The sequence below is a fragment of the Bos taurus genome, chromosome 7 (genome assembly GCF_002263795.3).
Source record: "Bos taurus isolate L1 Dominette 01449 registration number 42190680 breed Hereford chromosome 7, ARS-UCD2.0, whole genome shotgun sequence".
NCBI classification, from domain to species: Eukaryota; Metazoa; Chordata; class Mammalia; order Artiodactyla; family Bovidae; genus Bos; species Bos taurus.
Window position 1 is genome coordinate 55,620,291 of NC_037334.1, and position 14,791 is coordinate 55,635,081.

Sequence of the window (14,791 nt, forward strand, 5' to 3'; positions counted from 1 at the left end):
AGAACACCCAGGGCTGATCTCCTTTAGAATGGACTGGTTGGATCTCCTTGCAGTCCAAGGGACTCTCAAGAGTCTTCTCCAACACCACAGTTCAAAAGCATCAATTCTTCGGCGCTCAGCTGTCTTCACAGTCCAACTTTCACATCCATACATGACCACAGGAAAAACCATAGCTTAGAATACTAGTAATTATTGAATTGTTGAATTTCTACACTCTTACTTGAGCCTTTTCTGGGATGACAACAATGAACTCTTCATTGCGTCTACCTCAGGGTGCTCCTGGTATAATAGCTGAGATGCCTAAGATAGAAAAGAACTATAACAAAATGTGACATGTGTAATAATAGAGGCACTTACAAGGGAAGATCATAACTCAGAGGAAAAATTGGCAACTATTTCTGAGGAAAGGTGAACAAAGACTTCAGAGAGAAGTGATACTTTGAAAATTGTTTTGAAAGAGAAGCATGAATTTTACGGACAGATTAGTTATAGTATTTGGGAGGCCTGTTTTCAAATCCCAGTCTGCCATTTACAAATTGTACAGCTTTGTACAAACTATGGCAATTCCTTTTTGGGGAGCTGCAGCTAGGTCCTTGCTGCTGTGCAAGGGCTTCTTCTAGTTGCCAAGAGCAGGGGCTACTCTCTAGTTATGGCTTGTGGGCTTCTCACTGCAGTGGCTCCTCTGGTTGCAGAGCACAGGCTGTAGGGGGCATGGGCTTCAGTAGTTGTGACACGTGGCTTAGTTACCCCACCACATGTGGAATCTTCTTAGAGTAGGGGTTGAACCCGTGTCCCTTGCATTGGCAGGCAGGTACTTAACCACTGGACCACTGGGGAAGTCCTACAGCAACTTTCTAAAATTCTAAAGTCTTTAGCTTCTTTACATGGAAACTGGGGATGGAGATACTGATGTCTTAGAATTGTCATGAGGGTCTAGTATGTTAATGGGTGCGAAGAACTTACATGTGGGTTTGTACAAAGTAAGCCCTCCCTGACTGGTAGCTGCCATTCCACTCGTCTAGAATCTCCCTGTTTACCTGACTGCAATAACATGGGGCATAGGATTAGGGCTTAACATCAGCCACAGTAAAGTCACTTAGCATTTACTGAGTGCTTATTGTGTGCCACACATTGCATTAAGAATTTCATTTTAGTTGTTTGTTGTTCAGTCACTCAATCAGGTCCAGCTGTTTGCAACCCCGTGAACTGCTGCATGCCAGGCTTTCCTGTCCTTCACTATCTCCTGGAGAATTTCACTTGCCTTATCTAATTCCACCCTCAACTCTTGAAAGTAGGCAAATTATTATCCTCCTCTCACAGATGAGGAAACTGAAGCTTTGAGAATTAAATGGTCTGCCAAGGTAACAAAGTTAGTGATGACACTGTGTAGCTGAGTAACTATCGACTCCATGGACTGATGCATTAGATGTATTTCCTCTTATGCAGCTCACCCTTATTAATTTCCTTCCCTCAGTGAACTTGGCTGCTGGGTACTCCTGTTGCAACCCATCCTGTGTGCCATCCTGTTTCTTCTAAAGACATGGTTGTGGATGCTTGTGTGTGTGTTGATATGCAGTGCTGCTACTCCAAGCTGAGCTGCCTGGCATTCACTCCTTGGGTCCTGTGCTTCTTTGCAGGTGAGCCTTCCAGGTGGTCATCTTCGCACTGTGATTGCTGCTGCAAGAACGGCAAGGGTGACAAGGAAGGAGAGAGTGGCACCTCCTGCAACGACCTCTCCACCTCCAGCTGCGACAGCCAGTCTGAGGCCAGCTCTCCCCAGGAGACAGTCATCTGTGGGCCCGTGACACGCCAGACCAACATCCAGACTCTGGACCGTCCCATCAAGAAGGGGCCCGTCCAGCTGATCCAGCAGTCAGAGATGCGACGGAAAAGTGACCTGCTCCGGACTCTGACTTCCGGCTCCAGGGAGTCGAACATGAGTAGCAAAAAAAAAGCTGTTAAGGAAAAGCTGTCAATTGAGGAAGAGCTGGAGAAATGTATCCAGGATTTCCTAAAGATCAAAATTCCAGATAGGTTCCCAGAGAGAAAACACCCTTGGCAATCTGAACTTTTACGGAAGTATCATCTATAGGGGTGGGTGAGGGGGTGGGGGTGGGAGAAGAAACAGAGCGTGTCACCGTTTTGAAATCAACCTGAGAGAAATCCATATTTGAAAAGAGAAAACAACAACTAACAATACACATTTGTTAGAACACAATAGCCCATTGATCTACTACTGCCTGATTACCTAGTTCACCTTAACATGTCAATCCACAGGGTAGATTTCTTTCCAGATGTGGAAGTATAAGAAATTCTCTCTTTCTCTTTTTTTTTTTTTGGTTCTTTGTTTGTTTGTTAACTTGGTCCTGTGTGCTGAGTATCTTATCTATAAATGAGAGCCAGCTACATAAGAATAGCTGAGAGGCCTTGGGAATCATTTATCCCAAACTGGGTTTTTCCTCTCCTCTTCTACCTCCCTCCTTTGAATGAGAATTATGGTAGCGATCTAGCCCAGTGCTATAGGTTTGGATTTTTAAATTTTCCTTTTTCCTTTTGTTTATGGGGTAATGGGGGGAAAGTGGCAGATTTTTATGACTTTTCACTCAAATTGATTATGTGCCAGTTTATATTGACTCCGTATGCATGAGTATTTGTGCAACAGAAGCACAACCTAGTATGTATACACACACACAGCACGTGAGCCCAGGGCCCGGGCGTCCTGAGGGGTTGCTCCTGCCCCCGCCAGCGCCCTCTTAGCGTCCTTCAGCCACAGGAGCCTCTGCTCTTTTCTTAAAACCCTTCTGGGAAGATTTCTGAGCCTCTCTTGGCAACATTTCCTTACATCTAATAACCCCCATCATCAGCAAATTGTCTTCCTTATTTGGAAATGAACACCCTCAGGCTCCCTTTTACTGCACTGCTCTTTCTCAGCACTAGGAGAAGGTGAGAAGAGCTAGTCACACTTTCTTTGTATTTTAAAAAACCCAAACATCTGTATCCACAAAAATGACTGCAAAATGACCCCAATTCAGCCTTCTCTACCCTGAGCTGAATTACCTTCCTCCTCTCGATGTTTCTGCCCGTGTTTTAATGGTGTGACCTTTCCACGTGCTCCACGTTAAGTCCTCTGCACCCTGTGTAGTTGTGGCAGTAAGAACAACACACAGTACTTGAATAAGGGTCCAGCCTTTTGTTTTCAGGGGAAATTGTATTTCACGCATGCCCTAATCATTTCTCATAACTTTTTAAAACTACAGTGCTTCACTGTTACTTCCTGTAGCCAGTTTTGTTTGCCTTTGGCATCTGGGATTTGGCTGTGTCCATACTAGAATTTGGCTCTCACTTCTCTGATGTCTTTGAACAACCCAACTAGATAACTGAAGCTCCGAAATTAAGAGTTGGGCTTTCTAAACGGTCTTTCTTGTTTACATCCTTGACCTGTATGGACACAACCAAAAAGAAACCGTTAATAGCCATCCATCCATGTGACTCTGTATTCTATTAATGTACTCATAGTTTTTTCATTGATTTGTGGTAAATGAAGATTAAAGGGCAAGATTTGACTTTCAGCATTCCTCAAGCATTTCAGTGGGAACTGAAAAAATATTTTTTTTCCATCCTTAATTGTGTGCCAAGAACTAATTTCTTTTTTTTAATTTTGTGTGTGTGGGTATGTGTATTATGTACCACAGGTAATAAAGGCAACTGGATGATGTCTATGGGAGGGAGACATAGTGACCCATTGCTTCTTTTTGAAATCTTTCATTGATGCACATTATTATGTAAGAGGTATGTCTTGATACTTGTTATTAGTCCCCATTAACATATGGATAGCTTTCTGAATTTTTGTTAATTCTTACCTTCACACCTGGGCAACAGACTCAGCCAATGTGTTCTTGTCCTGATGGTTCAAATGGACTTAACAATTTTGCTAAAGTGAAAAAAGAAAGATCATTTTGGGAGTTATGTTGTAAGACAATTATATTTATGAATTTAAGTGCTGTTTTTTCATACATTAGTATATCAGCAGACATTTGATCTTAACTACAACATAGCTTTGTACAGCCTACCAGTATGTCTTTACTGTTTTCAATGTTTCTTTATACCATTTCATATTGGTCGTATTGGCAATAGAAGATTCTGCAAAGGATCATAGAACTTAATGGGTCAAGAAGTTGAATTTGGTGAAAATATCCCCAAACTCACTTTGCCCAAATGATTCTTATGGTCCTACTGGAAGTTCCGTCAAAGAGTTGGGGGTCTAAATAAAATGGCCAGAGTCCCAACTTTCTTAAATTTCAGACTTGATTGTAATGGCTGCAAGATAGAAAACACACTAGTAAGAATTGGAGAACTAGTAAGATGGCCATCCACTCATTAATCCTAGTACAAACGTACTTTAAATAGGAAATGAAACATTGTAAAGAAAATGTTCATGGCATTTCTCTTTTCTTTGACCTGTCTTTTTTTTTCTGTTTAGGCTGTCTTTATACCCCCAGGGCGGGGGGAAAAAAATAAACAGTGGTGGCAAGTCTGTTTAAAGTAATAATAATATTTTAAATCGGGGTCAGCTCAAACCAAATGGTTCATATAGCTGAAACAGCAACAGAGTGTTCATTTGTGTGGTTGTTGGTATGGAAATAACAGTGAAAGTTAGTCATTTAGTCATATCTAACTCTTTGTGACCCCATGGACTGTAGCCTTCCAGGCTCCTTTGTCCATGGAATTTTCCAGGCAAGAATACTGGAGTCAGTGACCATTCCTTTCTCCCGGGGATCTTCCCAACCCAGGGACTGAACCCGGGTCTCCTGCATTGCAGGCAGATTTGTAAACCTGGTCAGTAAAAGTCTCTGCAGAGGCACCAGGTCCATGCACATCTTCAGTCTTATTTTAAGTGGAATTGAAGTGAGGGCTATGTGGCCTGCAACACTGGAAATAAATTCTGGGTAAGTGAACTAGAAGACTAAATGCTATTGTGGCCCTGCACCATGTATCATATTCATTTCCTCAAACTTAAAATAGTTTCAAGAAATTTTAGTTCATTTCTGGACAGAACAATATGTAGGGTTTGCTTCTCGAATACTGGTGAGGACAAAGGCTGATTTGAAGAGACTAGAAGCATCAAATGGGTCAAATGAATGAGGAATCATATGCACAGAGACCTTGGAAAATTCTGCCATGTTAAAATCCAGTGAGTCTGTGGAGGTCATTCTCTATGGTATGTGGGTCTTCTGAAGTCAGAACTATATTTATAAAGTCCTCTGACCCACTATCAAAAAGGGAGTGATCTGTGTTCAGCATGAAAGGGGGAAGACAGGAAAATAAAACTGTTGGATCATGGTGGTAGTGAGTTCTCTCTCCCTCTGCTAAGAAAAAAATTGCGTTGAGATGTGGCCGTAAAACAACAAAGTGGCTTCCAAAATATGCAGTGATATTATCCTTTGTGTTTGTAGGCACAGTTATCTTCCTGGAAATGCATGCATGGTGAATTACAATAAAAGGGGAACAATGCACAAATCGTTAGTGTTCCCTTTGTTCTTTATTCCTCCATAGCTATAATATGTCTACTCCCAGCTGATTCATGTGAGGCAGGGGCACATGTATAAAAGGGGAGCCAACAAGGAATTGTTCATGTTTTTTCATTGGTCTTGCTTGATTCATGGGCACCTTGCTTGCTTGATTCACAGACACCTTTATCCACAGCACAAATGTGTACTGTTCACTCTGGGTCCTCTTAGTTGCCATTGCTTGAGCTTCGGGATTAACTTTGCTTCTTAGGGTTAGATTCCTTTCTGCTTATTGCTTTGTTGGTACCTAGCAAAACAGGCTAAAGTGAGACAGAGAAAAGGCATACATGGTGTTTTATAAAACTACTTGACACCAACTCCCAAAATGGGAGACAAACTTTGATTCTCATATATTTTTCTCTGTTACAATTTCAACTTTTCAACTTTGTATTTATCATAGTGGTTTAACCCAGAGCACTTAAACGCTGGTATTTTCTGGCACTTTCTATCATGCAGCAGGACTTGATTAGTCTTGGTCATCTGGATTATCTTTCCTAGAGTTAAGACTCTACATACTTTTAGGAAGAATCCTTTGTCAACCTACACGTGACATAGCAATTTTCGGAGGAAAAATGATGAGAGTTATTTTCCCCCATGACCATGACAGATAAATGTTTTTGCCAACTTGCATGCTGGGTTATAGGGTCAGCATGGGTCGTTTCTCTCTTAATGTCTTGGTATTGTTGGCATCTTGCAATCTTGATGACCCAATTTATTTATTTTCTTTTATATTGTCAAAATAATACACAAGACACAGCATTAGAGTGAGCATTCCGTATTCTGAGTTAAAATGGAGTTAGATGTCATTTGTACAGGACTGTACAATGATTAATATCTGCAGAGAAATTAGACCAAATGAAACCTGCTGAAATGGGTTTGATTTATATTGCCTTCATCATTCTGATTTTAGATGAAATGGTTATTGCTCTCCACCCCTGCTGAAAGAAAAAGAGTGTTAAGCTTTAATAATCACAGCTTTGTGATGCAAGCACAAAGCTACTTTGAAATGTTTTTCTCATCTTGCCATATACACTGGAATGGAGATTCATCCCTCAGTGACCTCCATTGCAGAAGTGTTGGCGGTGTTTTCAGTACTCAGCATGCGGAAAGTCATTTGTAGCGCTTGTAAAAATGCAGATCCCTGACCCTAATCCCGGACAGTCTAATCCAGAAACGTCAAAGGGGCCAAGGAACCTGCATTTGGGGGTTTTCATCCTTAATGGTTTCTATGGGATGGTCTGTGGACCTTCCTTTGAGAAACTCTGGTGTTTAGGGACTATGCAGAGGTCACCATTACTCTTACTTCCTAGTGGCATTCCCTCTCACTTTTCACAACAGATGAGTCAGAGCATGCATAATTCATTATCTTGAGGGGAAAAAAAAAACACAAAACAAAACGAACCCAAAGAAGAACGTCCTAGGACTAGGGCCGGGCAGATTTCCATAGTTGGTTTGCCCTTTCATCTGTTTGTCACTCATGACCTCCTCTCCATTTTGTGTATGTTTGATGTTTGTACCTTTTTGACTCCAAACTGAAAACCTGCATCACTGTAGTGGTGTGACTGGGTAGATGGGAGCATATCTCTGACTGAGATGTGTCCTAATGATACCCAACAAGGAAAAAAGATAATGCCCTTTTGCAAAGAGAGTTGTTCATCTCTAGGCCCATTTATAGTTTGCATCAGAGGAACCTCAGAGTGATCCATAATTTAATGGAGTGTGTGGTCCCAAAAGGGGTTCCAATAACTGCACATACAGACCACCAAAATGAGTATGGAATGCTGAGTGAATTTAGCCGTATATCATGAAGAAAATCCTGAGTCATTATACTGCTTACTTTGTCCAATTTGATTCTAGCAATATTAAGAAACCCTCAGAGAGCTGATGACCCTGAACCTCAACATTAACCAAAAATGTAAAGCAAAATCCATAAAGAAGAACACATTTTAAAAAAGAAATAAGGAGTGGATTGAAAAATTTCATTTGTAATGATACGAAGTTCTCAAATTTTTCAGTCAACTCCGACTAGGAGAGATGGCTGTACTATAATTATTCAGAAGAAAAAAAACAAATTTGGAGGTTTTCAGGGATCCAGTTGATCCTATCCATATAACAGAGTAACTGGAGAGGTACCAAATTCCCCCCCGCCCCACTACAATAAATAGAGAATAAATGACTTAAATTCATGCTTGTCATAATCATTAATTAATATTTAAGTAAAAACTACTATCAAAGAAAAGTGAAGAATGGTCAGTGAACCTAATACACTTGAACCATGAATTATTTTGGCCAAGAATTTTTTTTTAAATCTTAAATTGGATTTAGTTTTCTTTCCCTCCTTTATTTCCCAATGGATCTCTTTATTCCTCAGCTTCCTAAACTTTAAACAATGTTCTCTTCTTGTTTGTGAAAAAGTTGTATTGTTTATTGAGTAAAGAATTTTTAGTTCCTAGACTATCTTCTTTGCTTTATTTAGGGAATTTACTTTTAAAAGGCTTAAGAAAAATGTGTCCCAGTCCAATGACTATCAAGGGGTTTGTCCTGGAGGAAGGAGGAGGTGATTTTCCTGTTAATCAGCCTTTTAAAAGCACTTAACTGCCAAGTGGAGGATTTAGTAAGTCTCCTCTCTCCAGCGACCTCTTCCATCTTGTCAGTTTATTCTTAGAATTGACCTTTAGCTAATTTACCTGCGTTTGCACAATAAAAATCAACATAACTTCAGACTCTCACTGCTGATGTTGGCTTCATCCATCACAAATGAAAGAGGATTGATGCATAACTAAGTAGTGGAGGAGAACGGCTTTATAATTGTGTCAGTGTGTGTGTGTGCGTGTGTGTGTGTAGGTATACACGTGTACAACTTTTACTTCAGTGTTGGGTTGGTGACTAGTGACCACGGTAACGCTATTCAAGTGCAGGAATATTCAATGCTATTCAAGTCTCTGGTCACAAAGTTTAACAGCTTTTAATTCAGCCCAGTTGTTTGTCTTTACTGTGGGTATGAGTACTTGAGAAGGTTGAGTAAAGCTGGTCTCCTGATACAAAATTCAAACATTACAGATTTCTGGATGAAAATCAAAACTGGTTTTCATTTATATAGTCACTAGAGGCATCATACTCAACTTAAGTATTAATTGCTCAGTCATGTTCAACACTTTGCGATCCCACAGACTGCAGCACACCAGGTTCTTCTGTCATTGGAATTCTCTAGGCAAGAACACTGGAGTGGGTTGCCATTTCCTTCTCCAGGGGATCTTCCCAACCCAGGGATCAAACCCACATCTCCTGCATGGCAGGTGGATTCTTTATCATCTGAGCCACGAGGGAGGAAAGAAAAAGCCTTGACAGCTGAAATATGCATGGAATTCACATTGATCACTAGTAGTTTTTCTCAACTGCAGCCAGTGGTCAGGGGTTTAATTTGTGCGTGAGAGACAGGAACATTTTCAGGAAAGCTTCTGATTTGTGTGGGCTATGTGCATTTAAGGCAGTGACTCTCACCCAGGGGTGATTTTGCACTCTAGGGGACTTTGGGTAGTGCCTGAGGACTTTTTTGATTGTCCTCGCTTGAGAGGTGCTACTAGCACCCAATGAGTAAAAACCAGGGATGCTGCTAAACATCCCACAATGTACAGAACAACCCCTACAACAAAGAATTATCTAACCCTAATGTCAATATGTCCTGAGAAGGTGACGGCACCCCACTCCAGTACTCTTGCCTGCAAAATCCCATGGACGGAGGAGCCCCTAGGCTGCAGTCCATGGGGTCGCTCAGAGTCGGACAGGACTGAGTGACTTCACTTTCACTTTTCACCTTCATGCATTGGAGACGGAAATGGCAACCCACTCTAGCGTTCTTGCCTGGAGAATCCCAGGGACAGGGGAGCCTGGTGGGCTGCTGTCTATGGGGTCGCACAGAGTTGGATATGACTGAAACGACTTAGCAGCAGCAGCAGCAATGTCAATATGTCAGTAGTGCTGAGGCTGAGAAACCCTGAGTACGGGTTGGCTCCAATTTTCCAAGCCATTTTAAACCATGTAGAGAAAGACTTCTGGATCAAGAAATAAGATAAAATGAACAATAATAATTTGTACCATTTGTAATCTGTATAGGCTCTATTTATTATCCTTTTACACAGAAGTGAATACTGAGATTTGAATAGAAATATGTCATTTTTTTCCCAGGGTTCCAGTAGTGATGAGACAGGTCTAGGGTCTAAATCTGTCTTCTATTTAAGTCTTTCTCTGCCTCAGAAAAATGATACCTCAGTGAAGTTATCAACCTTAGAACAGGTAAATGTGTTTGTTGTGAAGCACTTTGGGAGCATATTCAGTTCATGTGACCCTATTAAGAATGTTTTCCAAGCTGATCAACAATATACAGCAAGGTGGTCTCAGAAGTGAAACGAAAGTCAGGGCAAGAGTGCTTAGAACAGGCCAACAGTTTTATCATCTTTTAACTGCTCACTGTGTACTTTGGGTTGAATATCTTCACTAAAGATGATATTTATATCTTAGAAAATATGATCATCAGACTCACACAGATGGCCCCCATGCTCTTGTTTTCAGAGAAACGACAAGTCTAAGCACAGGTCCTGGCTACTGAATCTTATTTTTCCATTTGTATTTACTGACTATGTGAGAGCACAAAACAGGTTTGTATCTTAAGTCATTTGACATTTTTCTTTTAATTTATCAAGCTCACACCCCAGTGACTGAATAAAGGTCCAGTCATTCTACCTCCATTTTATGCAAGGGAAACCGAAGACCAGAGGACTGAAGTCAGACATTCATTTATTCGTGCATTCACTCACTTGTATTTGTTTAATGCATACCATGTTCTGGTCACCACAAGGAGCATTGTAATCTACTAGGGAGTGGACTTGGGATACAGAACTTGAATTCGGATCAAGTTCAAATCCTGGACTAACATTATTTCTGTATGTAGCTCTGATCAACATTTGAGATTTATGGTTTAAATATTAAGTTATGAATAATGTAGACTATAAATTTGTTAGTATGCACCAGAAACTGTACTAGGTGTTCTCTATGCCTTATCTTCTTTAATCCTAGAATAACTTAAAGAAGCAGATGTTGTTACTGTCCTCTTTTTACAGGTGAGGTCATTGAGACTTGGAAAGATAGAGTGGCGCATAGCTTGACAATGCGGAGACAGATTCTCATCTAGGTTTATTAGACTCTGAAGGCTCGCAACCACCTCTGATATGAACTCTTCTCTGTTCTGGATTTCACCTTTGTATAGCTTCTTCTGGTCTAAGCAAAAGGTAGCCAGGATGATTCTAGCCTGACATTTTTTCTGCAGGTTGTCAGCTATTTTGTGTTTTAAGTTCCACTAGACATGCAAGTCCCTAGGAGATCAAGGAGAAGCAAGTCTGGGGAGAGGGGTACCACAGACTGTACCTGATGGTAAAAATGCTATCAAGGGCTTTGTTTTAGAATAAGTATCTAGTGAGTACTGAGCCCCATCACACCCACAGGAGTCAGATAGCTTCCACGTCAGGAGGTTGGCACCCACGCTGCTGGCTGTGCTGTTTTCAGGAGATCAGAGCAAGTTTCAGGAGAGATAAAATGACTGTCTGCATATGAGTGCGTGTGTGTACATGCATGTGTATGCCATTTTTACCTTTGGGCTTTTTAAACAGTCTCAGTTTTTATTCATGGCAGGTCAGAAATCCAAATATGATTTGACTGCCCCTAGCATCTTATCATTATTGTTCTGAGTTGGAAAAAAGAGGCAGCTAGAGAAAAGAAACTGCACTGAAATATATGACTGTGTACGTGTGTTGAGGAGTGTGTGTGTACTTGTATGTTGCGTATGTGTGTTTATGTATAAATTTTGTGTATATATGTATATATGTGTGTACATCTATCTAAATGTATATATATATATCTATACATTTATATATACACATAAACAAATCTTAGTTTGAAACTGTTTGGAATTTTGAGTTTGAAAGACTGATAATTTATTTTTGATTTCCTAGAGAGTCTAAAATACTTCTAATTTTCAAAATTCTTTTCCACTATGAGTATATGTATATATCTATGGTATAGAAAATATGATTAGAATACCTAGGTTTAACATTTATGGATGCAAAACCAAACAAAAGTATATTTATGGAAAAGTCAAACTTGGAAAAACTGGCTTTCTTATTTGAACCATTTTTGGAATTTCAACCTATGTGTTTTCAGACTTGTTCATTAAACAATAGCACACATACAACCCACCAAATGAACATGATGATGTTTAGGAAGAAACAAATAAGAAAATGTGGGTCTATGATGGAACAAATCCAATGGTTATCATGCCAATGGTTCCTCACCTACCTATCTATTGGTTAATTTACTATCTTATTGATTTTTCTTTCATCATTCATGGAGGGCCTCTGTGGCATTATATATTTATAGGTAAAGTTAATTATCTGTTTAATTTTTTTAAAAACTATAGTAAATAATTTATAATATGCATATTGTAAATATATACTAAAGCTCAAGGGCACATTGTAATAATAACCAAACATTTTTCTAGACTTCTACAAGTAACCCTTTCAGCCTGATTATACAGATACCAAAATAGTTGCTCAAATAAAGAACAACATAAAGTTAAATGAAATAAAATGTTATTTATTTGTTTTGGCATGGTACATGCATACAACCAAATGACTGAAATTTGAGCTCTTTTAAGGATACAGTAAGTTGCGTTTTCATTCACTGCCATGTGCTTTGCATATTTTGGAGAATATGAAAAGTGTTTTAAGCCGACCTATGCAAAGAGCGTCCCTGGTGCTCCTTGGGATCAGTTTGTATGCACACAAGACCATACCTTTAGAAACTCAGCCTGGCTCCCAGCCCAGGCCTCAGCTGATGGTCCAAGTACAGAATCCTCCTCCCAGGGACCTGTCAGGCTTGCTCATACAGTCAGAAACATTTGCAAAGCTATCGAGTATGGTCATTCATTTATTTTTCCCCCAGAGGATCCCTGAAGATGTGGTCTTAAAAGCACCAGAAAGAAAATCAATCTTGTAGCAATTACATGTCTTAATTAGGTTTAAGGACACTTGAAGAAGTAATGGTTGTTTCCCCCCCAAATTTTAGAGCAGAGGAGGAGGTTTAACATCAACCTTGGCTCCAAGTTCTCCTATCATTTTCCTTTCATTCATTTTTATTCTAAAGGAGATTGTTGAATCAAGAGAATTTTGCTTAGAATATTCTGCTTAGTTTAGAAAAGAATAGATTAATTTTTTTTTATTCTGTAAAACATGAGGGGTGGAAAAGTGGGGGTGCCAAAAACCCCTCATTACCCTGTTTCTGATGTAAGAAAATGGATTCGCTAATTACTGGATTGGTATCCTACTTAAAACCCAGAAACAGAAACTTAGGGGAGCCCCATTTCAGAGTCCTGTTGAAAGCTGTTAATGGGATATGTTGTAAGTGGGTCACCACTTAGATAAACAATGGCATCTTGCTTCTTTCTCTGATAGGAACTTAGTCTGTAAAATCAAGAATCTTTGTGTTGACTGAAGGAATTGAACTAATGATCTCAGTTGATTTCCTGTTCCCCCTGTCTTTCAGGACTAACAGAGCACTGGATAGAACCTAACAAACATATCATTTGTCCAAATTAAATCGACATGTTTCAATAGTATCAGGACCACTCTCAACATTTATAAAGACTGTTGATTAGGATAGCTGGGTATCTCCGAGTACAGTTTGCCAGGGATTATTAAGCTCCTCTGACATCCATCTTGGGTGCTTGTAAGACAATGTCACCATAGATAGAGGAGTCTGAATTTTGCTGGAACTAATCCTGAGTGGTCATCTACTGGGGCCTTGCTCATGTTACTTTTTCCTGACCTCATTCAAGTGCTTGATGAGTTGGGTTAGTTTGTTGCACATTGATGTATACCAAGTGACACCCACTGAAATTACCTCTTCTCCTTTCCAATGCAGTTCACTTGTACATAAGTATAATGTCAAATTGTTTACAGGTTATTTTTGTGTGTAATTGTGGTAGCAGATTTAGCTCAGACTTTAAAGGAATCTGTTTACTGAATGGTGTTAAAATGAATGTGCTTATTACAGTATAAACATCATTAATTATGGACTCACATGAATGCATGTTTTCATGTCGTCAATTCCCAGCAGCTCGGTTATCCAGCAAAATGTCTGCGGTCTGTGAATAGCAAATATACATAAACTACTGTGATTAATAACTCAGTAACTGTTTCTACCTTGGTATGTAACACTAGATTTCAGCCTGCTGTATTTCTTTCTTACCTATTTGTTTTGCAAGAGAAACATGGTAAAAGATAGCACTACTAGTTGTCCCAATGGAATTGCACATCATTTTGGCAATCGTTGCTCCACCCAAAAGGTAACTGCCTGTGATGGAACAATGGCCCTGAGCAACATATAAATATATACATACATATTTATGTATGCAATATCTACAATGCTAATTACTACCATCTATTCTCACTGCCAATGGAAACAAACTATTTTCTTTGGAATCATTGATGGATATAAAAAGTTTAATTTGCTATTAACTGCTTTCATATTCTGTTTAGTTCTTATAGTATGGTAAATGATACAGGTGCAGTATCAGTATTGTAACATTGTGTGGTGAAAACTACAAAAGTCATTCTGTGGATATATTTTACAAGGCAGACCAGAAACTATATTTCAGATTCTTGTGTGAATATAATTACAGAAATAGGTAACTATTTTTTATGTGTTTGCATAAATGACTCCATTTCATATACATTGTAATTTAGCACCAATCATAATAAATCATTTGGTAACATTTAGTTGTTAGAGATATCTGTTTTCAGTATACATGAGAGACTGATGATTCAACATTATTTCACACTAACTCAAGAATTTTAGATGGAAGGTAATTACCATTGCAATTAGTTTATTTCTGGTTTGTTGTGGCAGCTTGCTGGCTTGGGGTACAAAATAAGGAGACTTAATAAGTTGGTTATTTACAATTCTTAGAAAGAGACTGCAGTAAGTTGAGGCCTTGCCACTGCCTCTTCGTAATTGGGTGGCCTTATGCTATTTATCAAGCCTCTTTGAACCACCATTTCCTCATCTGAAAATAGGGAGTAAAAATGATAGACATCTCATAAGGTTCCTGTGAGAATTAAATTAGATAATCCAATCAAAGCATTTTAGCACAGTATCTAGTACATTAAATAGAT

The 14,791-nt window shown here is 39.4% G+C and overlaps 1 protein-coding gene across 2 annotated transcripts in view; it reads left to right on the forward strand.

Annotated features, from left to right (window-relative positions):
- Positions 1-14,391, forward strand: part of KCTD16 (potassium channel tetramerization domain containing 16) — a 323,986-nt gene extending 309,595 nt beyond the window's left edge. The window contains exon 3 of one of the 2 annotated variants that reach the window (XM_005209535.5): positions 1,638-14,391. In XM_005209535.5, coding sequence (XP_005209592.1) covers positions 1,638-2,092 — 455 coding nt within the window. In that variant the 3' untranslated portion in view covers positions 2,093-14,391. The remainder of the gene's footprint in view (positions 1-1,637) is intronic. The other variant, NM_001276369.1, reaches the window with a different exon arrangement.
- Positions 14,392-14,791: the final 400 nt, after the last annotated feature.